The 24,706-nt window shown below is 43.5% G+C and overlaps 2 protein-coding genes across 3 annotated transcripts in view; one reads left to right on the forward strand and one right to left on the reverse strand.

The window, feature by feature from the left end:
* AKT1 (AKT serine/threonine kinase 1) overlaps positions 1-6,040 on the forward strand; it is a 78,139-nt gene extending 72,099 nt beyond the window's left edge. Inside the window, exons 13-14 of the mRNA XM_032110650.1 lie at positions 4,040-4,142; positions 4,706-6,040. Of these exons, the coding sequence (XP_031966541.1) occupies positions 4,040-4,142; positions 4,706-4,785 (183 nt within the window). The 3' untranslated portion in view covers positions 4,786-6,040. The remainder of the gene's footprint in view (positions 1-4,039; positions 4,143-4,705) is intronic.
* SIVA1 (SIVA1 apoptosis inducing factor) lies at positions 917-23,956 on the reverse strand. 2 transcript variants are annotated; one of them, XM_032110651.1, is made up of 4 exons: positions 23,636-23,956; positions 23,344-23,520; positions 22,522-22,678; positions 917-4,313 (listed from the first exon to the last, which is right to left on the reverse strand). In XM_032110651.1, the coding sequence occupies exons 1-4, from the start codon at positions 23,751-23,753 to the stop codon at positions 4,196-4,198; spliced, it is 570 nt and encodes a 189-aa protein (XP_031966542.1). In that variant the 5' UTR covers positions 23,754-23,956; the 3' UTR covers positions 917-4,195. The 2 variants fall into 2 exon arrangements, with proteins under 2 accessions (XP_031966542.1, XP_031966543.1); XM_032110652.1 differs by lacking the exon at positions 917-4,313 and adding an exon at positions 21,818-22,053 and having other exon boundaries at positions 23,636-23,951.
* Positions 23,957-24,706: the final 750 nt, after the last annotated feature.

A 24,706-nucleotide genomic window follows, 5' to 3' on the forward strand; every position in this document is an offset into this window, starting at 1 on the left:
TGATATGAAGTGTCTGCACTTCATGGTATTTCTCATGGGTTTCCTTGAGACCATTCATTGAGTTTGTTGGCTTTTTAGTGGGAGCCACTGAAGCCAAAAGCCCAGCCCTTCCTGTAAGAATGTGTTTCATCAGTTGTCTATGCCTCACTGCCCCTTCCTTCTCAGATAAGCATTTCACTCCTCCAAGATGCCCCGCTTTGTGCTCTAAGGGTGGCGTGCTGTTGTCCTCTCAGATTGATTCTCACCAGCCACGTTTTTGTAACGCTTGTGAAATGAAGCCAGCTAAAACGTGGGTCTGCTGATTCAGGGTTCCCATCTACTGGTGCCACACAATCTCACTCAATCCCAGCCTTTCCTGATTTCTCTCCTTCCCCCAGCAGTTCCTCATGGTATCAGATCTCATTTGATCTCTAAATACAGTTTAATTGTCCCTCCAGCTGGTGGGAGCAGGTAAGAAACTTGGCAGAAACTGAGTTCCCATATTGTAATGGGAGAATTGTCCAGTGCCTGTATCAGCTACAGAGAGGGCTGTTCTTTCACTTCCTCACAGATCTATGTGGCTAAAGGGAACTGAAAAATCATAAACCAAGGTTTTGTGCCTTGAAAGTGTAGATAGGACTTTAGACCTCAGTCCTTTCAGAGCATCCCTTGAGGGAGAGCTGCATGCAGTCATGAGGGCAGGAGAGAGTTCCATGGAGTTTATTCAGTATAACATGAAAAGTAGATCTGAATTCTGTTCTAAACAGGAAGTTGTCCCCATTTTCACCCAGCTGACAAGCTGCATGCTTGAGGGTTTGCTGGTTTTATATGCAATTTAAGGTAAAAAACTGTCAATGAGGCTCAAATGTTTTCAGTGAAGTTACTTGGTATTTGGTGGTAGTCACAGTTCCCTGAACAGAAGAGAAATCACACAAGGTGGAGGCAATGTATTTATTCATAGGACTGAGAAAGCCTTCATAACTTGTCCCGTAGTGGTACTGATTCAGATTATTCTGAAAATTATCAGGAAATTCCAAATATTCACATCTTTTGGAGAAGACTGTGTGCTAATTGAGACTATTCCTCACTTTGGACTATCCAAGGAGTCTAGATCCTGGCTTTGCTCGTGTCCCATTAGTGTTTGCAGCTGAAGTAGGCGTGCTGTGCAAATGGAGAGCTTGTAGGTAATTGCTGCCTACATTCTGGGTGGTCCAAAGAGGGTCTTGCAGCATTTACCTGAAGTGCAGACCCATGGATTAAAGCTGGATTTTGTCAGCTGCCAAGAGGTGTTTGTGTGCTAGGCTTGGTTACCCACCATCTCCAGAAATGCTGAATGTGTATATGAATATGGGTTTGGGTAATCCAGAACATTTGCTTTGTAATTAAGCTTTTTGGAAACATAGCTTTGCTTTATATTATAAGGAGCTTTGAATAACTGGGGTTGTCCCCAAAATTTAAAATGTTTATTAGGCTCACCTGGAAGAGTGCTGTCTGTCTCTGGTGCAGAGAAAGGTGCAGTTTAATTTGCAGTATTTTGCCCACCCACAAGCAAAACATACACAGAGATTTTAATCACATGGGGTTTTTTTCTGGTCCTTTTTCTCTCTTAAACCAGCATGAGCCTGCGGGTACCAATGCTGGTCTGCAGCCGTGGGAGGCTACAGGTGGCACCTCCCCACCAGTTGAACTGCAGAGCTATTGCAGTGACAGCTTTTCAGTAAAGCGACATATTTGCTTGTTAAAGCCAGCGTTGGAGCTTTCTGCAGCTTCCCCTGTTTCCAGCATAGCGCTCAGAACTTGACAGCTAGGGGGAAAAGATGTCTTGTGGGTGCATCATAATCTGTCTCAAATTGCTTTTAACAGATACTAAAATAAAAAGGAAAATTATACAGGCGGCACTAGGCCATTCAACATGTGTGCTGGCTTGGGATTGCTGCTCTGAGTTGTTCTGATGTGCTCAGTTCAGGTGTCTGCTGCAGTGCCCAAGTCCTAAATCACTCCATGCTGTGCACAGCAAGCAGAGCAACCAGGGGCAGGGGCACTGTGAGTGCCAAAACCACCATTAGGTTAAAAGGACAGATAGAGCTTCACACACACACATGCACAGCCCGTCAAAAACAAACCCAGGTTTGCTTCGAGAAGTAGGCAGAGGCTGCTGCAAGGAGAGAGAGAATAGAGTTACACGAGGAAGGAAGAATCCTCATGCTCCACAGGGCTTTTGCATGTAATATGTTGGTGTGATTTGATTGAGAAGTGTTATTAACATTATAGTGTGAAGCATTCCCTCTTTGATAGCTTCAGGGAGAATGCAAGGCTCAGACTGACTCTTGACTTTGGGATATCCTATTTCCTTTTCCTTTTTAAATTCAGGACATAAAAAACACTTCAAAGGACCAAATATTTTTTGTTAGGGTAATGTGGCCAGCTCCTTTAAGCTGTTCTTGGGCACAGAGAATTGTGAGTAATTAAAAAAAAAAGATGATGAAGATATACCATAATTGTGCTCTCTTACAATAAACAGAGCTTCTATGTCCCTAAATTTTTAAAGATTGATTTTAAACAGTAAATGCTTCTTTGTATGTGGGAATGCTGCCATCTTTATAGATTACATTTCTTACAGTCTTTACATTGGAAATGAAGGCATTTTACTGGATTGTTGTGTGTATGACAGGACACTCTTAGGTGCTCTCAAAACAGATCAGAAGGACGATCCTGGTGACAGGGAGCTTGAAATCAGTGCTTTTCTTACTTGCTGACTTGACAAACAAATGATTCTTCACATCCAAGCAGGAGGAAAAGTTGGCCGTGGGGAAGAGGTGTTTTGTATATTGAAGATTTGCTGATCTTTTCCAGGCAGTGATTTCTGTCAGTGTCGTTCTTATTTGTGCAAGTGCAGAAGTGCACGTCTTGGGGTCAGTGCATAATTCCAGTTGGAGCAATTTACTGTCCGCCTTGCTAAACCTTTCCCTGCAGCTTGGGATTGGAAGCCCTATGCTTCCTCAATCACGCTCCTAAATTGCTGCCTGGTGTGGCTGTGTGCTATTAAAAGATGGCCACACGTAACCCCGGTGGTGGGCGAGCGGGATCCCAGCGCGGCTCCCTGTGCTCAGGAGGGCGCAGAGCCGTGTTTACATCCTGGTTCTGCTGCCCCGTGCAGGGGAAGGTGAGCAGGGTCTGAATCCCGGCTCCGTTGCCCTCCGAAGCTGTCTGTGTTCCAAGTGTGTACATCTGTATGCAGCCAGCTCCCCATCCCGCTTCCCAGGCGCGCTCCTCCTCCAGCCCCAGCCAGGCAGCTCTGCTCCATCTGGAGCTGCTCTTGCCAGAGCTTGCCTAGGTACACATGGATGATTTCCAGCCTGTCTGCCCAAGCGAGTCTCAGGAATAAACCCCAACGAGCACAACTCCTGCTGTAGCAAAAGGAGGATGTTCACTGCTGACTGGGCTCAGGTTTTTGTAAGCACTCCAGGTGTTTGAAGTTCAGAGTTGACATCAAACTGCTTTTGGGGACCAGGAGTATTTAAGCTTAATGTTGCTGCTGCCTTGGCCTAAATTCTTCAGGCTTGCTCAGACCTCCAACATGAGCTGCATGGGCACAGTAGCTCTGTAGCTGAAACTTTTTGGTGCATGTTACAACCGTTACGGCGATACACAAGATTAGCTGATCAGTTTGGTATCACTGAGCATCTTTCTTACTCATTTTCATCCTCCTTAAGCATAAATATGACTAGGTAAGGTTGACGATTTCCATATAATTATGTGGGGAACCAGTATGTGTTGTTATTTTTAAACATTGGTCAGCATGTTATTACTTGAAGAAATTTTTGGATTCTAAGTTTTTCTTTGTGCGGTTAAATCCTAGGGGAAAAAAATGCCTTAAATGCCCCATAAATAGGAAGTGCACACTTAAGTATTTTTTACTATTATTCCTTGTGAACTGGTTTTTTTTAGACATTTTAGGAATGTAGGAAAAGGCGCTGTAGCTTATAACTACGTAGAATTCTACTTGTTTCAACAATGGCACTGCAAGAGCCTGTAAATGGACACTTTCTGTTTTTCATAGCTTGTACCTCCGTTCAAGCCACAAGTTACATCTGAAACAGATACAAGATACTTTGATGAAGAATTTACAGCACAGATGATAACAATCACTCCTCCTGACCAAGGTAAAGTTTTTCCAAATGTTTCTCACTGTGTTCTCCAGACCAGATGAGTCTCTTCAGCACACATGAAAAAGCATCAGTTTAAACGTGAGGGTTTTCCATATGTATTTGACCAAGAAGTTGGTAAATTGAGGTGAAACTTTCCACATCTTTCCAGTTGGGGAAATGAGAAACCTGTTTTATAAGAGTGAAATTATTTGTACTGTTGTCTTTTCCAGATCTGCACATTCCCATTGGAAATCAGTGATAATAATGAGTTTTGCACATTTCCATATCCACATGCACTGTATATATGCAAGCAGTCAGTTGAGCATGGGCTAATGTCCATATTCAATCAAAATATTACATTTTTGTGATAACTGAGCATGTTTGATGCTCTCAAATCCCAATTGCCAGAAATTCAGAGCAGTGGATGTGGATTTAAGCAGTGCAGCTCCTAGCAATTTTAAATGGACATCTGAACAACTATTTTCTGAAATAACTGTACCATGCATTATCTTACTGTTGATTTGCTGAAAATAAAAAAAGGTAGCAGATGTTACCTGATGGTTTTTTTCGTCTTTCAGATGACAGCATGGATTGTGTAGATAACGAGAGAAGACCTCATTTTCCTCAGTTCTCCTACTCAGCCAGTGGAACCGCTTAATGTTTTGCCATTCAGAAACAAAACAGACTGCATTTTGGGGACCTTACTTCAATGGACACTAGAGAACTTTCTATATTATCAAGTTACAAACTGTGTTTGTATTACGACTTAGGTGAATTTGTAGGAAGCCTCACAGATTCTGTATTTAAAACAATTCTTTGATGCATTTTTGAGAAGGAGAACAAATCCATTCTTAAGTATTATGTCAAGGCTTTTATGCTGAATGACCATGGGTTTTTAAGAATATACACCAAAACTGTTTACTTTAGAAATAATTAAGGTATTCAACATATCAGCAACTCTGACCAGAAAATCCCCTTATTTTATTTATTTCATACAGTTCATTATCTAAATACAGAATCTGCACTCTGAACAATTAGATTTATATAGGAAGATATAAGACTTTAGTAGCTAGTGCGATAATATAAGCAACAAAGTGAACAAACTCTGGAGGGTTAAGGTTCAAACTCATTTTGGACAGCAGTGAAGTGTCATCCAACTCCAGAAAACCAACTATAGGAACAGCATTAATGGCCTCAGTGAGGTAAATCAAAAAGCAAAAGTTATTTTTGTTATAACATCTGCTACAAGACATTACATATCAAACTGAATCCGGTGGGATTGCCACGCCGTACAGATGAGTATTTCATTCTAGACAGTGCATTTAATGATTCCATTTGCATAGAACTTAGGAATACTTCATAGGATTGGCTTCTCAGAACCTAGAAAACGCTTGATTTACCAATCTAATATGAAAGGCAACAACACAAAATCACCCACTTCCACCACTGTACAGAAATACCACACAGGTCTAAGTGAGAAATCATCCTCATGAGCGAGTCGGCCAGACACGAGTACATTTGGCACTGAAGTAATGACTTGTTGCCACTTTTTTTTTTTTTTACAAAAAGATATATGAATATATATAAACACTTAATGATTTTTTGCATCATGCCAGATCATTTCTTCTTTCTTGAGTGTGCATTAAAGGTATCAACCAACAGTTCATGGTGCCTTCTCACTCTTGAAGATTCAGTTTAACAGTGTTTCCCATGTATAAAAAAAACTAGGTTGAAACTTCATATGTGTTTGAATAATAATGGTGTTCAAAAAGTGAACTTTTTTTTTTTGTTTTTCATTTTTAATCTTTGTGGGAAATCCCCCACACCCTATTTTTGTTGTATCATGTTTCTTTGTAATTTTCATAAAAGCAGTCTTATTCTGTCTCTGCTGCGAATAAAGTTATTCCATTGTAGGTTGCGTTCTTTAAATTGCGCCTTTTTTTTGGTTTTTTTCATTCTCCTGACTGTATAAAAAATGATGACGTATTCCAGTTAAGTAGCATTTAATATTTTTATTTGAAAGGAAGTATATTATGAAAACCCTCCCTTCCCCTCTCCATCGGACACTCTTGTGCTTGCACATCATCTTGACTTTTTTTTAACAACATTCAACTCTATATTTTTACTCATGATACTAAAGTTTCCCCCCAAATACAAATACAGTATTTGCAAATAAAATTTCTTCAGCAAGTTAGGTTCTTATTTCTTGTGGTAGGAGCCTTCTGAATTTGCAGAGATGCAAGAACTGCTCCAGTTTCTCAAGTTTGATGTGCTTATCACTGAGGGATTCAGGCTGTTCTGTTCCTCCTGAGTTGTTTCATCTCTGTGCTGATCATTATGCAAAGATAATTTTGGAAAACACTTGTTCAGAGAAATGCACCGTGTGCCAGGAATAAATTGTCTTGAGGTGAATGAGGACTGGCCTTGTTTTGCTGCCCTCCTGGTGCCAGCAAAGGTCCTGATCTGCAAAGGTATTTCTGTTCCACCACTCGGGCCAGTCTGTGCTGTACGATCTCTAACACTCTCCAGGCACTAATGTTAATCACAGCTGGGAGATGGTTACAGAAGGCTGGAATGTCCTTTTTCAAACAAGAATACAAAGAACAAGATACGAACATCCAAGAACAACTGCAGTGTGCTTCAGACTGAGCAACAGGAGTTGCAACTGTAGTAAGCCATTAAACATCCAGCACGTTTTTTGGTTCAAAGAATGAGCTGTAATTCCCAGTGCAATTTACTGCGTGTTTTATGCAAGGAGGGAAGGGGGAAGAAGAGATCCATGTCTCTGTAGGGACTGGGGCTGGACAGCCTGTCCTGTTTGGCAGGTCTGATCTAACTGCTCTCCTTCCTTTGCTTCCAAGTCTTCATCTGAGTCTCCAGCCAGCCCAGGGACGAAGTCCAAGGAAACTCTTCTGCAAGTCTACAAGTCTTGACAAGTTCTGAACTAACACAACTTCGTGCATCCAAATATAGGCAACAGGAGTGAGCAAAGGTTACCATAATCTGCCCCAGGAAAATCTGCTCTGTCAAGTGCAGGAGCAGGCATGGATCACGTTGTTTTGTTGAGGCTGATTGTGTCTCAGCATTTTTCTGCCAGTTGTTGCTGGTGGATTGTTTTAATTCCCTTATATAAAATGGAACTCAAAAAAAGCTGCCAAAGATCTCTGAATCTTAGTATTGTTAGCAACTGAGAACTGTGAGGGGCACACCTGAGTGCTGGGTCTTCTGGACACTTTCCCTCATTTTGCCAGTGATTGTTCTAAACACCTTACCTGTTGTCCATAATTGAATGGTTATGGCTGTTACAGCTGCCTATCTGCAAACATAAAATGTGTTCTTTACATTTTGATTTAGCACAGAAAATCTTATTGCAAAAACCTGTGACTCGAGTGTCATTCATCTCAGATTCTTCTTGTACTATATATGCAGAGACTGCTTAAATCTTGCATGTTTCTTTAGCTCTTTGATTTGAAACTTCAGAACTTTTCTAACAATCTCTACAGCCAAAACCTTCCCATTCTTCTTTCTGGCATTGAAAAACGTCACCATGCTCTGGTGTTGCACATTGCAGCAAAGATGGTGCATCCCAAGTTCTGAACACTGGTAGTGTATCTGTGTTACAGACCAGGAATTTGGTTGTAAATTCAGACTGGGAGAAAAACAGGAAAAAAGCCCTTGGCAGGAGCACATGAGTAAGTTCTCTGTGTGCCTGTGACTGCAGTCTGGAATCGAGGTCAGCTGGGCAGTGGTTGAAACAGACACTGCTCTGAGTGCTGCTCGGGGTTAAGAGACATGGGCTGGAGCCAGGTAATTCTGCAAATTCCATTTTATATTCTCTGGTGTAACTAAAACATCCAGTACAATCCCATTAGGATATGTCAGGCTGTTCTCCCTTTAAAGTGGAGGAAGGTAACTGTGGTTCATAACATTCCCAATTTTGCACAAACTCTGACTTCTCACTGCCCCCCCTGCCCACCCTCCCAGTAGAATGAGCAGCTTTTTTTCATTTTTGTTTCTGCACCTTCACCCCTCCAGCAGGTGACCTCCACCTGCTCTCCAGCTCTCATACTGGCCTCAAGTGTCCTAGCTGCTGTTTGAATTTGTTCCCGGTTTTCCACCTGAGAAACAAATTACGACAGTTTTTGGAGGTTTGAGGGCAAAAACTTGCCTGGATTGTTTGAATTGGATGGTCCTTGCTTTAAGTGATGGTGAATTTTTTTTGCTGCTTTGGATTGTGTCTCTGTGTTGAAGTGCTCAGTACAACAGCATTGGGTTCTCATACTCCTGAGTGTTTGTGGGGCCTTTTCAATCTTTGTCAGAGAAAATACCCTTTGCTTCTTAGAGAGCACATGCCAAAACAGATTTTTATCTCCAGTAGCTGGCTGTAGGATGGTGGTCTCAGATCAGAGGTCACAGCCCACAGCGGGAGTGCAAACGCCAAGGAGACAAGAGTTGCAGAAGCGGAGCCCACGCACAGAAAGTGCCTGTGAGACTCATACGGATCTTCTCTGCCTGAGAAGTTTGGGAAATGATAACTTAGGAGATCTGATTTATTTCACTGTATCTAGAAGAACTTCAGAGATAAAAACACAGTTGAAGAAACAGGCGAACATAAAGGATCTTGTTTCTTCAGTGTTGCAAATGAGTGTGTTTGTCTTCCACTTTGAGCGCGATGTTTTTAATAGCAGGGAGGTTAATTGCCACGAGGAGTAACGCGCAAGGAACACACAGTGCCTATAGGAGCTTATTATCCCCCTGCAGCTGAGTGTGCAGACGCGTGCCCGCTGTCTGCTGCAGCATATGCTGCATTCTAATCAGGTGATGACTGCTTGCGCTTTGTCGAAGTCATTTTAAACAAATGCATTTTGTTACAGTGCTTGACACTTTTTTTAGTTACTGTAACTGCTGGTCACCACCCTGGTTTTGTGAGCGTGGTGGGTTCTTGAGGACCAAATCAAGGTCCTCACGTGTAAAAACTGTACTTCCCTCTGTGGTTTTTCAGCCTGCACATAGCTCAGTTCTGTTTCCCCTTCGCTGAAGTGGTGCTTCGTATGGGGTTTTTTGCCCGTAACTGGGTTTTGAGATGGGCTTTGTGTTAAATGTAACCCTGCTTTCCACACTTTCTTCATGTCCTCTGTCTCGTTACTGTAACTGCTTGTATGTTACATTTCATCAGAGTTTTGAGTTTGTTTCAAGAAGATAAGTGGCAACACAGACAGCATTTGCTGTATTTTCTGGATTCTCAAGGTCTCTCAAATTCTCCACATACACTACATTCTCCCTGCAGAAGATAAAATTATTTTTATGCTAGAGTGAAAATTCTTCACAGAGGACACACAAACCCTACCCCAAATGTTGTGATCTTTAGTTACTGGTAAACTCTTGTATCTATTCCTTTGTGCTGCTGTGTCCTTACAGTACTGATGCTGTTAGCCAGGAAGTTGTGTAGTACTGAGAAAATCTATATCAGAACAAAAAATAGTGATTGTGATCTTCAGCAGAGTGCCTGAGAGTTCATCAAAATTTGATTAAAAGGAGCATGAAATCCATTCTTAAGCATGCTGGTCTTGATGATCCTTGTAGGTCCCTTCCAGCTCGGCTTATTTTGTGATTCTGTCATCCTTCTCTGCAGTTAGGACTTGCTGCGCTTTAGAGGCTCCTTACTGTGAAACTGGGTTTTTATTTTAATTTAGTGGGGCACAGATCTGACTTTGGAGAACAATTCCAACACCTTCTCCCACACACAGGGCTGGAGTCAATACAGCATTTGAGTGATTTTTTTTCTAAATAGCTAATGAACTTTTCTCACATAATTTGATAAATTGCTCCAGTGACTGTTAAAGGCTTTATGGATGTGCAGAAAGATCAAAACATAAGCCCTTCAACAAACTTCAAGAATTAAAAATGGAGTGATATTATTTAAATGGTTGCAGCACATAGTAAGTTTTCTGTTTGGTTTGTTTAGCTGCTGTGATTGTTCCTTATTCTGATATTACTGGGAGAAATGAAACTAAACAGGAAGACAGGAATACCTGGTGACCATCCAGTAATGCATGTAAAATTAAACTGAGTAAAAACAGAGAGAACAAAGTCTCCTGGAGCAACTGCAGACTGGAAAGTTGGAGAGGAAGGGAAGTGGAAGAAAGCAGATCAAAATGTACTTATTTACGCAGGTGAGGTCATAAATTTAATGTGTAACTAAGATAAAGGGATTAAACTTAGTATCTCCCTTTACTTGATTGTAAAACTTTGAATCAGGTTACCTTTGCAAAGTTTTACTTTCTGTGATGACTTGCTCAGCACGAAGGAAGTGGAGATCAAAGGTGGCTAATGGTATTTAAAATGATCTTTTCTTAAAAATTCCTATAAGCAGCAAATTGAGTTGTAATGAGGGCGATGCTTCCTGGACTGCCCAGGGGTTTTTCAGGTAACTTTGAGAAACCTGTCATAGCTGTGCCTTGTTCGAGGTAGGAGAGGCATCCAAGCAATGCAGGAAAGCACCGAGTTTGGCTGGTGGTCAGTGTGTGAGTGGCACAGGGCTGTCTGGGCTTCCCCTATGCAGAACAGTTGTGTCGACTTTCTTTTCAGATCACTGACAGTAACTCAGCTTTTATTAGCAATCTCTCAATAGTAAGAAAACACAGGTGCATGTTACAAGAAAGGAGAAGTCAACGAGGACACCTCAACCAGGAAGAAAACCCTGGATATAAATCCATTTATTTTCCTAACGGGTTCAGCTGCAATTTTCTCAGTGCTGAGCTGCACACGTCTGAGCAGCACCAGATCTGGGCACGCAGGCTGGTGGAGCCCTGAGCACCCGAGGGCTGCTGCACAGGAAGGCTGGAGCAGCACAAAGAAGCTTCCAACTCCCCATCTGGAAAAAGCCCCCACAGGAGCACAGGCAATGGCAATGCCATCTGTCTTCTGCTGAGCAGATCTCCTCTCCTGGGAGCAGGGAAAAAGCTGGCACATGGACATGGTCTTTCAGTTCTCCGCTGCACGGAGGTAGGATGCAGATTGCTGGGTGGTACCTGTAGAGTCCAGCCTGCACTACTGAGTCCCTTTTCCCTTTTTTCAGTCTGTTTTTTCAGAATTCCAGTTCTCTTTACTTGCCTTTTGTCTTATGACATCATTCTCCTGTCCCTTCCCAGCAGACAGGAAACAATGGATTCCTTCCTCCTCCCTCACCTTCATTCTTTTTCTGTGCCTTTCCCTGTTTCTCATCTTCTGCAGTCCCTTCTAGAGGGTTTGTTATCAACTGACAGAATATCTTTTTAAATAATTATTTTCCTCATGCTGGATGTTCCTTGGGTCATTGTGGAGACTTCATCTGACCCAAATCCATAGGAACACTTACACTGTCTGTACAGACCCAGGTTCTCAAGTTTCATGTAGACTCTTCACTGGTGTATTTTGGCATGAAATACTGGCCTAAACAAAGAAAAAAGCAAGTCTCCTGTTGAGTTTTAAAGTGATTTCCTATTCCTATTGATATTTTTAATATCAATTCTGCTACAGGTAAGAGGAGGAGATAACTGCCCAGTGCCTTTTGTCACACACTCTTGCTCCTTTAGTAGAGTTAGAAGAGAATTGATTGCTTTAAAAAAATAGCTGGTTACCCCTTACTGTCTGGCATCCATTTCTGTTACAGGACATACCTAAATTTGTGTGGATTTCCAGCTGATAAATGTAAAAAAACTGGGGAAAACAAAACAGAAAATTTGTCTGTCCTTTATCTCACTTTGGTTTGCTTTGTGGTATGAACTATCAAGTTCAACCTATCTAGAGTTCTCTATAAATGTAGAGTTAAGTACCTGATAAGACACTAACTGAAAATTGCTGATGGAAAATATTTACATCTTCTCTTTAAAACTCTTAGAGACGCTTAACAACTCTTTAAAATGTGGGAAATTAAAACCAAGCTACTTCAGCATCCTCAAGTTCACTGCCTCAGTCTGCAGCCTTACATCCTGAGACCAATTTATCCACTTTTCTAGTGGTGTGAAAGGCTTGTAACAACTCAACAATATTGATAAAACTCTTTCAACTCAAGACTTAATCATGTCTTTTCCCATCCTACTGCAGAACCATGGAAAGCTTCCCCTCTCTGGCACCCAGCCCACATTGTCCCCTGGGTACCCACTGATCTCATTTTCTTAGAGGAACTGAGGGGGAATTCCTGCCAGGCAGCTCTGTGGAAGTTGCCCAAGAAGTTTTAACACCCTATTCCTGGATGATACTGTCCCATCCTATAGTTACCCTGCTTGGCTCCAGCTAGTCTGCAGATGCAGGTTCAAAATAAAATCAACCTCCATTCTGCTCCCTCCCCCCTTATTTGGGCAGCTAAGTGAAATCCAAACATATGGACTCCATAAATTCTTTGTAAATGGCCTCGTGTGAAACACTCAGCCAAAGCCATGGTTATCATTAAACAAGTAATGACACCACTGGAGCATAACACAAATGACACACAGGGGCAGATCCTCAGCTGTGCAGCCCAGTTTGCCCAGTGACACCAGGCTGATTGCTGCGAAACCAACCAGGAATCCACACAAGCCTTCTGCAAAGCTTTAAGAGGTGCCCTTGCAGTGCCAAGCTCTGAATGAAAGGATGTTCTGCAGTGTTTGTGGAAAAGCACATGTGAACACCGGGACAGGCTGCCCAGGGAATGGTGGAGGCACTCACCCTCCTGGGGGTATTAAAAGCTGTGTAGATGTGGCACTTGGGGACAGGGTTTAGTGCTGGTCTTGGCAGTGCTGGGTTAATGGTTGGATTTGATAATCTTAGAGGTTTTTTACAACCTGAAAGACTGTGGTTCTGTGACAGCAAATTTTCAATAAACACAGATCATAATCAAGAATGCATCCACAGCTAGGCAAACCAGAGTAAAACAACTGAAATAAAATACTGCTGGAGACAGGTTTAAATATAGACTGACTCAAAAGCATGTGAAGAGCTGTTCCACTGCTGGGGCAAACTGTCTCTCAGTAATATGAAATACCACAGGGAATGTGTCATAATAGTTTGCTACAACAAATAAACACACACACCCCCAAGCCCACTGAATTTTTTCAGTAATTATAAACTCTTACATGCAATCTAGGTAGTCCCAAAACTTTCTGAACAGTAATGAACCATGGAGCATGTTACATTAAAATACGTATCAAAATAATCATCTTAAATTTATGGCACACCTTCCAAGGAGCTCAGTTCATCGCACTTTTGCTTGTGTGGCGTATGACCAGATTGTCAAAACCCATTCTTACAGGGTGCTGCAGGGTACTATAATTTAAGTGATTCATGCATGCAGCTGTTGGAACTGCTTGTTGGGTTGTGAAAAAGCTCATGGTGCCAAGTGCTGATCTAGGAGAACGCAGATCTCCATCAGCCGCCTTGGCTCCAAGTTGTTACTGAACAACAGATGGTAGCAGGAGTTAACCAAACTAAGAAAATATTCTAAGTTAAAGGCCTCACAAGAACTGAAATTCTTGAGAAAATACAGAGAACAAGTGTTGAGGTTTGAACTAGTTTTCATGTCCAAGTGATGTATGCCACTGAACTTTAAAGGGTACTCTCATCTCTGGCAACACTCGTTATGGTGGAAGTTTTCATTTAACTTGGGCAGAAGCGACCATGTGTGGAATTAATACCACAGACATGTGAGGTACAGCTCAGAGCCACAACTCCTGCACATGAAGCTGCACTTACCACGATGCCTGGCACTAGGTAAAAGATGGAAGAACCCCAAATCATGTTGTTTTGCAGTAGATTACAAGCAGCAGCAATGAAGGGACAGCATCACGAGCACTGATGATTTCTTCAGCAGAACAAGGACAGCACTGCAGTTCACAAATGGGAAACTGTTTAGTGCTAAGAGGAAGACAAGTGCACAGGCTCTCACTGTGTCCTTATCAGCAGCATCAACACAGAAGGGAAAAAGTCAGTGCAAGATGTAAGAAAAACTGTTCTAGCAGTGATCCCAAACATGACGGGGGGTACAGGAGAGGGCACAGAGTAGACAGAGTGAAGTCTCATACCAGTGTAGAAAGAAAGTTCCTCTAACTCGATGTTCAATAACTTCTAGTTCTTGGTCTCACTGAGACAGCACACTCCAGTATGAAATAGGTGAGGAACAAAAAGTATTTTCAGGACTTACAGAAGTTAGTGTTCAGCAGTGCTGATCCAAACTCACAAAGCAGTTTTCTGTAGTACTTCTTTACTCCGTGGCCTAGCTGAGCAAGAAAGCTCCTGCATTCCTGTGACCCACCTAAGTACACAAATTTCTTCAAGCCAGCTCTGTAAGCAGCAGTACAGGCGACTACACCCAACTGAGACCAAAGTTCTTTCACTTTCAGAGAAGTGAGGACTTTCAGAACAACCTGGAGTTAAACCACTTAAGAAGAAGAAACAATTTATGAAGGAAATATTCAAGCTGGCTTTCTTTTTTAATATTTTTGGGAGGAGACCATGAAAATCTGTACATTGACTACATATTTTCAACCTTACATTTTACTGTACTTTAACTCCTTATACTGGTATCCCAACTGATCACAGTCCCAGGTTTCTAAGCTTGTTTTTACTCCATTTAAAATACTTCAAAATCTATTTTGGGGCAGTAAATAATCTTGCTATCATGGAAAGCGAAATCAGAACAATCAGATTACTCATTTGGGGAGGTATTACTCAGTGCAAGAAAGTGTGGGAGAACCAAGCTCCAAAAATGAAACTCACTGGGACGAGATACATAAAAGTGCATTAAATTCTGTATGTAAACTACTTGGTTGAAAATTGAATCATTTCTTTAGGCTCAGGAATCAATGTTCTGCAAAATGCTGCGCTCTACAGCACATCCCACCAAAACACCTAAGGATATGAGTAAGTTTGATCATATCAGTAGTTCTAGCAGAGTAAACAGGATGTAAGAGTGGACATACTCAGGCCACATAGCCTTGTACCAGTTCCTCATTTCTGCCAGCAGCAATCAATGCTCAGAACAGAAGAAGGCAGCAGATCTTAGAGTGCTGAAGAGTTTCAACAGTACTATAAACTCCTAAGTGTAACCAAAAGCACCACACCTCAATACACAGCCTTGCAGTCCTCAAAAAATCATGAAATCCTTGTGCTTTTGGTAGACTCTGAAGAGAACAGATGTGCCCTATGCATGACCTGGAAGTTGCCAAGCTTCTTGTTCCCTTGTTTCTCTGCACTGCAGGGTCCCCAGGGCCACTAAAGCCTCATGAGCAGCAGTAGCAGCTCTGGATCTCTGGCACAAGGGGGTCTGTGCTGCCCCTGCTCTTGCAGCCCAACAAGGTTTGCCTTTCCCCAGGTGAGGACACCTGCATTCCTCTCATCCTCTGCTGCTCGTCTCATCAAAAAAGCCAGTGAGGTTGGTCAGATGTAATAGGTCCTTGATAAATCTGTGTGACTGTTTCCAATTGTGTTCTCACCCTTCTCGTGCCTGGATGTAGAGCCAGACACAGCTTTTGTGAGGATTCACACTACAATCTTCCTGTGGACTGAGGTCAGACTGATCAGCCCATCATCCCCCAAATTGTTCTCCTCAAAGACTGGCACAATTCTCACCTTCTCTCCACCACCACCAGGACCATCCCTCAGGTGCCACTGCCAGTCAGCACCCCACTACACATTTCCTTGTCCAGACTTACAGTCCTGCTCTTGGCATGGACATCACTGTACTCCTTCATGTCTTTATGAGAAGGAACTTGAGTAGGATATGTTAATTAAATGCAAAAAAAAGTGTGTAATAGGAATGTTCAGTTTGGGGTTTTTTTGGTGGGGGTTGTTTTTTGTTGTTGGGCTTTTAAGAAAAAAGCGGCATAACTTACATGTTGGCATATAAACAACCTTATTTGTCATACTGCTATGTTAGAATTCAAAGGAAAAAATAATGTGATCAATTTATGCTTTTGCATTTGATTTACGTTGTGCTCTTTTCTGCAGGCAGCAAAATGGTCTGTTCTGAATTTCAGGCCATATTTTATGGATGGTACAAAATATTTGGGATTAAAAACCCCAAAAATCTGTTTTGGGAACATTTGGTTTTGTCCTACAGATTTATGAGGGGAGTATTTTTAAACACACTTCCTCCCCAAATCTGCAGTCCAATTATTACAGTACCAATCGAGCTTTGAGGACTTGAGGAAAAAACCCCAAGAATTTGGGTAACAATAGACACAAAACCAACATCGCGCTGCCACCCTGTGGCTTGGAGATGAAACTTCGGCTGCGAAGGTTGGAGGAGGGATTATGCTTTATTTTAAGCCTCTAATCAGATTAAAGAGCACTTCTGCACAAGGAGCCGCTGGCAGCTGTTGAAATTCAGTGCAAGTTTAAGAGAAATCATACAGAACAGATCAGGACAGTACCTGGTGACACCATGGGGTTCTGACATGGCTGTGTAGGTTATCAAGGGGACACCTGCCCTCAAAACCTACAACTGTGTCTTTGTCAGGGAAAGAAGAAACAGAAAAACATCTGCATCTTAAAGAACAAATGAGAAGTGGATCGTGATTTAAACTATTACACTTGAGTAAAACAATGTAAGAAAATACAATTAAATAAATCCTAAAATTTTAAGTAATTCCTATAACCACAAAATGTTCAAGCAATTATAAGCTCTGCAAGAGATAAGTAACCTAACATCTATCACAGGGTTTTAATGCAAATCACAACCATGAGAAATAAAAACTTGTAATAAAAATGTAAGACATAATATTTTGATTCCAGCTGAGTTTTTCCCCAGAGGAAGAAAATAAAATAGCAAAAACCCGGAATACACACCACCAGCAAATACTAAAGCTTGCATTACAATTGTAGCAGTTCAAAATGCAATCGACTGCAAAAGGTATGGTATTTTGTTATCTATCAATATAAAATATCTATATGAAAAAAAGAAGTTATATATATATGTGTGTGTGTTAGCTATTAAAATATACAAAGTGTGTGATCACTTTCACACTATTGCAATTATAATAATGTAAAATAAAAAGTAATTTAGAATAATTTTCTTCCAATTTTCTATCCACAAGAAGTATTTGTCTTTAAATTACATAGCTCCTACTTATTTTTTAAAGAATCATTTACATTTTCTGAGGCCTCTTGGCTACTTTTAATAGGTTAACCAATTTGCCTTACTAAAAACAATGTTCAAAGCTTTGCTACCTTCCCCTTCTCAGTAATGAAAAGCCCCAAAGAAAGTGGAGGAAAGAGCACTGGGCAACTCAACACGGGGTAGAGGTGGTGTTTCTCAGCCTTACCTGTCCTTATTTAAAAGCCTGCTGGGAGAAAGATGCTCTCTGGGAAGAGCCCCCCAGCACCCCTCTCCTTTTCCAAGCTGCCACACCCAAGGTTGTGCTGCAAAGTTGGGCTCTGGAGTCCCTGTGCTGCTGCAGCAGTTTTGCTCTGCACGTAGCTGAGTGCTGCTGTTGGGTGGGTTGAGGTTTTCCTCCCTCTGCTTGGACAACTCCACACATTCCTGCAGTAGGCTGGGATCTCAGCCTGACAATCGATAGTAAATCACTGCAAGGAACACAGGACAAAGCTTGACAGACACGGAACAAACTGTGGAGATACTCTGTCACACTCTATCCCAACTGGAGCTTCTCCAAGCACAGAGGGCTTCATGTCCAGGTTGTCAGCACGCCTGGAATCCAGATGAAAGGTAAAGGCCGGACAAACAGCTTTTAGTTGCAGGATTTGCCATGATGAAACAGTATTACACCTAACCAAAAGTTACAGTGCAGCAGTAGATGCAAGTTCGTACACATACTCCATCCGTGGGAGCTTAATGACAGGTAAGTTTTGCTGGGACTCAAGTTTTTAATCCAGTTTGATCCTGTCAAAACCCAAGGCCATCACACAAAGACTAGTAGGGAGCATGGTGAAAGAGAAGTATTTATTCCTTGCACAGTGCTGGCATTTGCTGCTGTCTAATCAATCCACCCAGAGGCCAGTTGGGTGTTTTGAAAAGAACCAGGCCTAACAAAACTGGGGACAAAGATACTGTTTCCATTTCTACTTCTTGGCTGCACCCCTTCAAAGAAAGATTCAGAAGATTTAAGCCCTTTGCAGACACTTCTGAGTGTCACAGCTGATGACAGCAAACATAGCACAGAAGCAAAGCATAAAAGTCTTACCCATATTCATAAGGAAAAAAAGGACATTGTCTTTCACTCTCACCTGCATAATTTGGGGTTTATGCCCTGTCCTGAGGTAAAATACAACTGCACCTAGTTATCACCTGTTCAGAAAGGAATACCAAAAAAAGTCTATGAATTGGCTACAGGTCAGGGCCCAAATCTGTAGGACGCTAAAACAAAAGGAGGAGAAGAGGATGAGGTGCTGGTTATATTAAACAAAAGACACATGATTCACAGAATGGAGAGCTAACATTTATTTATTTTTATTTTTCATGTTGTCTGGATCACCTGTAGAATAGCTCAGTTTCCTCTTGGAAAAAAAGCAAGACTTCTGGCCTGAACTGCAAAATATTTGGGAATTACTATGTGCACAGGACAAATGCTACTGAAGGAGACTACTCAAGTGTATTTGTTCTTTCCACGGAGCTTTTTACAATGTTGTGGGTTTGTTCTAACACACTGTGGAGATACTGGAGACTACTGCAGACATTTACCACTTTAGACTGTCCTTAAATATCTGGTGTCTTTGAAACCACACATTTCTAGAATTTACTCACATATTAGTCTTAAAAGAAATTGTTTTATCCTGATCAGATCTGCTGACTTCTTTTTAGACATAAAGATCTGCTCTTTAAGACATATGTCACCAGTAATGATATACAGGCCTCAGAAGTTTCTCATCCGTCTGTAAAATCATTACTGCAGGATATTTTTACCCACCAATATGCTGGCTCCTCAGGGGATCTCCTTCCCTTGGAATGGCAGGCAAACTTTGATTTTTGACACTTTGCACTGAACAGGAGGGGAAGAACATACAATAACAACAAAAAAGGAGAGTATTAAACCCAATTTTCTGCTCAGTTAATAAACCAGACAATTTCTCTGGCTCTCCTTTACAGTCCTAGGGGTACCCTATGTGTTGTATTGCAACTCTATTACAGCTCAACAATCAGTGGCAACAGACAAGCCCTTGTGAGTAGGAGTTAATTAGGCAAAGAGAAAAATCTTTGTACCTCTCACCCAAAGATTTTTCCCTTCACACAGGTTTGTTTTTTTTCTGTAGGCATTATAAAGATTTACAAACAGCCCCCAGTCTTACCTCCCATTATTTATCTGAGAAATGCAGGACTAGAAAAAAAACTTTCCTGAATAATATTTGAGTCTTTTGGTAGACACAGGCAGTTTTCTCACCTTCTGAAGCCAGAGAAACAGATGTGGTAACCACTAAACCCCATTTCTTATATGTATGAAGCACCACCCCATGCAAGAGTTGGCCACACTGTTCTGTGCTCCTCCTGCCCTGCTCCTTCCAGCCTCTAACCTTCTTCCAGCCCTCCTGCTTTTCTTCTCCCAGCTCTTCATGCTGCATTGGGTATCTATCCTAATGCACAACCATCCTTCAAGCAGCTAGAGGATAACAAATAAGAACATTAAGCCATGAAATCCGTGTCATTGTTTACAGAGGACAGCTTTCTATGAAATACAGCACTGACTAAATGAACCAAAAACCCATTTCTACCAGCTAGTTTGAAACACAAATCATTTGTAAACAACATGTCTCATATCTCCCAGAGCCTAGAAGCAAAACATTGTTTTCAGTCTCTTACCCTCAGGAGAGAGTAAGAAAAAGCAGACACATACTTAAAGGTTTCATTTTGAAAAAATATGCTTGACTGAAAAACACGTTTGTTCACTGCTTAAAGCTTCAAATGAAACAAAGCCAAGTTTTAAAACTCTTTCCTAAAACTAACATCTAAATGCAGTAAGCCACAGGTTCTTCCCATCCATAAAACTCAGCTTTGTGGTTTAAAATGATTGCCACAGGAGCAACATTTTTATCTGCTCTGTGATACCTGACAGCTGGGAACTGCACCAGAGATCTGCCACCATCCTGACTTCATCTATTAGAACTTTGAAAAGATAGATAATGCTGTAGAATTCCTGCACACCCTGACTAGTTCTTTCACTACTCACCTGACTTGAGACTTTGTTACAGGGACGAAGATAAGAGACATTTCTTAGTTGCTCAAAATGAAGACTGGAGTAAGAACCAGTGAAGTCTTCCAATTTAACTGGCTCCAAAACACGCAGAACAGGAAAACTAACCAGATCCATCAGCACATCTAGGCTGGCACAGATGGTCAGTCCAGGCTGGCACAGATGGTTGAGAGCGAAGTGACACCCCCCAGGAAACGCTAAAGGGCACTAATGCTTTTAAAGTGTCTGCGTGGTTATACAAAGTGCTACAGAGGCTAGAAAGGATGTCATCCTGCACCTCACTGTGGCTTATACACCCAAAGCCATGCCAGTGCAGCTATGAAGAACTGCTGCTCTTCAGCAACAGCCACCCCCACCCTTTGCTAGAGCATTTACCACTCTCTTTGGGTAGCTGCAGTATTCCGACATGCAAAAACCCAGAATGCCTCCAACAGAATGTCAAATAAAGGTGTCCCCACGAGGGAGAAGTCAGGCTCTCAATTTGCACTGCAAGGGCCTTTCCATCTCTTCAAACAGAAATGGCTAAAGTGGAGCAAAACAGGTAAAACAAGGTTACTCCACTCAAAACATACTAATCACAGTTGAGAAGACTGGGAAGCATGAGAGGCAGGCTTTGCTTCAGGAATTCAAGGCAAAGAATTTGAGAAACAGACCATTAGCTGTGCCACAAGGATTTCATTTTTTGTGTGTGTCAAATCTATTCCTTTTATCCTACAGCCTGAAATCAGCCACTCAAATCAGCATTTTCCTGAGGCAAAGGCAACCATAGTTTTCTCTTAGGCATAGTTGGTTTGCCAGATGAAAAGTCTTTTTTTTATGAAACATAGCAAAATCAGTAAAAGAAAACTACTTAGAGAGGCTGTTCAGTAGCACTTTACTTCACTCCTACAGCACAAACAATACTAAGCCTTTGCAGTGATTTGAAAGGAAAATGAGGAGTGAGCTGGTTTATGGAGAGGTACCCCTGAGCGTCGACCATTTTCAGACCACTTTGTGAGCTATTTCTGAGTGGGTATTCAGGACAACATAAAGTTTATGGTACAGATGATCAACTCATTCAGGTAAGTTGCTTTCCAAGAAAGACCTTTCAGTGGAGGTACTGGAACATTAACTATTGAGAAAAGCTTTTCTACTCCAACCCTGGTGTGCTATTGCTCTTTCTATCAAAGTTACCACAGAAAGATTAAAACCATTCAAGCTGTCAGTAAGCACAAATTGTGATAGCTTAAAAAAAACTTAACCAGAATTAGCACATTGTTTTATTTGGAAAAGCCTTCATGCCTGGCTGGTTTTCCTAGTTAGCTCACAAAGAAAATGTTGTGTGTGTCCAGAATGGATTCACACTCACCTGAAAGCACAGAAGGAGCAACTGATTTCTATTCTGATCCCACAAAAGTGTGTCCTAACATGACCAACATGTGGAGAGAATATTCTGAATCCTGTATCACATCAGGAACACCAGGTAAGAGCATAGAGTGGTCCCTTCCAGACAGGCATATCACAGCTAGGGAAAAGGAGAAAGCTGACTCAAAATAATCTAAAAAGCTTTAAAATATAAATGTTTATTTAGCTACAATATTTAAAAGTCCAGTATAAAGATATAAAACATAGAAATTCCATAACTAATTCACATGCTAAAAGGATTAGCTGTAAGGAGAAGACTTCATGAAATTCATGGACATTTTAGCCACAAGGGTTATTTCATCAAGTTTCAGACTTGAAATATTGAACAACCATTGCAGAGAACTTGCTCTCCCACAACACCATAACTAGGGGGGAAAAAAAAAACAAAAGCAGAAGAAACAAAGTCAGTGTGCCTACTGTTTCTGGAACATAACAATGGCATACTCTTCCATTATCAACTGCAACCATGGGACTCCCACACAGCACACTCAGCATTTGTGTCACAGAATTGTTAACTATGAGGGCAAAAAATTAAGATTATTCCTAGGGAGTGCATGCATTCAGCACTGACCAGCATGCTATACTGCAGGTGGGAAAGCAGGAGAAATTTTTATCTCCTACAGCATTTAAATACGAAGTTAAACTAGACTTGCACTAAGGTTGATAAGACTGCTTCAAACAGGCATCTTGGTTCACATGTTTCAGACAGTTTCACTGCTGCTAAAGCATGGGAAGAGTTTAAGTTCTTTACATGCATGAGCTAGATATCTGCTGCATCCAGCTTTTAGGGTACGTGCAATTAAAATAAGCTTCAAAACTCGAGAAGCACTTACTCAACAGTGGAGCACAAGGAGCAGGTAACCGTGTTACAGCAGCTGCAGAGCCTGCTGCAGCTCTGGCAGACGAACCGGTCACACTGCGCACACGCGTCCTTCACATCGGCCGTCCTCACACACGACGAGCAGGCTCTGGACGCTCCCACGGGCGGAACTGCTCGGCAAAGACACGGCAAAGAATGGATGAGCTTTACAGCAAGGCAGAGAAAGCAGCTGGGAGTCCCAGGAGCTGCGGAGCGCGGCGCGTCCGCGCACAGCTACAGGCGGCAGCACTTCGCAGGACGCTCGGGCAGGCAAGGGGACAGGGAGCAGCGCCTCTTGGAACTTTCTTGGATCTTTCTCTGCTCAGCAGCAAGAGGCTAAGGGATTTTAAAGCAGAACATACACGCGGCAGTTCGGAAATCCGTCAGCTCAAATCTAACACTTCCTTTAAGTAAGGTCAATAAAGAAGAACTACTCAGCACACAACTACTCATGGTAGTACAGACCGCCTTGTGAGGGAAAGCCAAGGGGAAGCACTGGTCTCTGTGGTGACCAGGGACAGGAACCGAGGGAATGGCCTGAAGTTGTGTCAGGGGAGGTTTAGGTTGGATATTAGGAAAAGGTTCTTCACCCGGACGGTAGTCGGGCACTGCAACAGGATCCCCAGGGAAGTGCTCACGGCCCCAACCCTGCCAGAGCTTAAGAATCATTCCGACAGCGCTCTCAGGCTCATGGTGGAAACGTCGTGGGTGTCCTGGGCGGGACAGGAGTTACCCTTCCATGGGTCCCTTCCAGCTCGGGGTTTGCGCGGTTCCGTGACACACCTCGGACACTCACCCCTGTCCGCGGGCCGCCGCTGCAGTTTCCCGTCGTGGCCGATGAGGAGCTGCCCGCTCCAGCCGGGCCCCTCGCCCTGCGCCTCCCCGGCCGGCTCCGGCTCTGCCGGGCGGGCAGCGGCCGCTGCGCCCTCCATGTACGCCTGGGCACCCCTGAAGAGCAGCCGCCGGGTCCTCTCTGCGGCGGGAGAGGAGAGCAGAGTGAGGGGCGGGCTCCCCACGGCCGCGGGCCGGCGGCCACATCCCCCGGCGGGGCGGCCGGCCCGGCGCTCCCCCCTCCGCCCCCCGCTCACCGAACACCTCCCGCCGGTAGTCCTCGCCCCGCACGCCGCGGCTCAGCTCCCGCAGCCCCACGCGGGTCTTCAGCTGGAGCGGGGCCGCGTCCCCGAAGGGGCAAGAGCGCTTCGGCATGGCCGGGCCGCCCCGCCCCGCGCCGCGTCACGGTCGCGCCACCGCCTCCCTCACATCCCGGCCCGGGCGCTCGGGAACGGCGGCCTCTCCGCTCTTTCCGCAGGGAAGCGAAAGCTTCCTTTGCAGAGGAAAATTTCTCTTCCCGCCCCGTCCCGAGCGCCGGGCGGGGTTGGCAGAGGCGCCGGCCCGGCCCCGCCGCCCCGCCCGATGCCACCGCCCTGCAGGCGTCACCTCCGTGCGCCCGGAGCGGCGAGCGCGGAGCCGGCGGGGCAAGGCGAAACCAGCTCTGGGACTCGGGTTTGTCAATAAACCCGGAATCACGGAATCTGCTGAGTTGGAAAGGATCCACGAGGATCATGGAGTCCAACTCTTAGCCCTGCACAGGACACTCCAAAACTCGCACCATGTGCCTGAGAGCATTGTCCAAACACTCCTCGAACTCTGTCAGGGTTGGGGCTGTGACCGCTTCCCTGGGGAGGCTGTTCCGGAGCCCGACCACCCTCTGGGTGAAGAACCTTTTCCTAAACCTCCCCTGACACAGCTTCTGCCCATTCCCTCACGTCCTGTCGCTGGTCCCCACAGAGAAGAGATGAGCGCCTGCCCCTCATGAGGAAGTTGGAGCTGCAGAGCTTTCCCCTCAGTCTCCTCCAGGCTATCAGACCAAGTGACCTCAACTACTCCCCGTATGTCTTCCCCACCAGACCCTTCACCAGCCTCGTGGCCCTCCTTTGGAAGCTGTCTCAGAGCTTTATGTCTTTCTTATTTTGTGGCACCCAAAACTGCCCCAAGCACAGGTGAGGCTGCCCCAGAGCAGAGCAGAGCGGGACAATCCCCTCCCTTGCCCAGCTGGCGATGCTGTGCCTGATGCACCCCAGGACACCACTGACCCTCCTGGCTGCCAGGGCACTGCTGACTCATGTTCAACTTGCCATCGACCAGGAACCCCAGGTCCC

The sequence above is a fragment of the Corvus moneduloides genome, chromosome 6, assembly GCF_009650955.1.
Source record: "Corvus moneduloides isolate bCorMon1 chromosome 6, bCorMon1.pri, whole genome shotgun sequence".
Lineage (NCBI taxonomy): Eukaryota > Metazoa > Chordata > Aves > Passeriformes > Corvidae > Corvus > Corvus moneduloides.

Bases quoted from the DNA above. Each gene is read 5' to 3' on its own strand.
- SIVA1 (XM_032110651.1), bottom strand. From the start codon at position 23,753: ATGCCGAAGCGCTCTTGCCCCTTCGGGGACGCGGCCCCGCTCCAGCTG. The intron at 22,679-23,343 runs GTGAGTGTCCGA...TTTGCCGAGCAG, and splicing joins GCGGCGGCCCGCGGACAGGG to TTCCGCCCGTGGGAGCGTCC. The intron at 4,314-22,521 runs GTAAGTGCTTCT...CTTATAAAACAG, and splicing joins TCCTTGTGCTCCACTGTTGA to GTTTCTCATTTCCCCAACTG.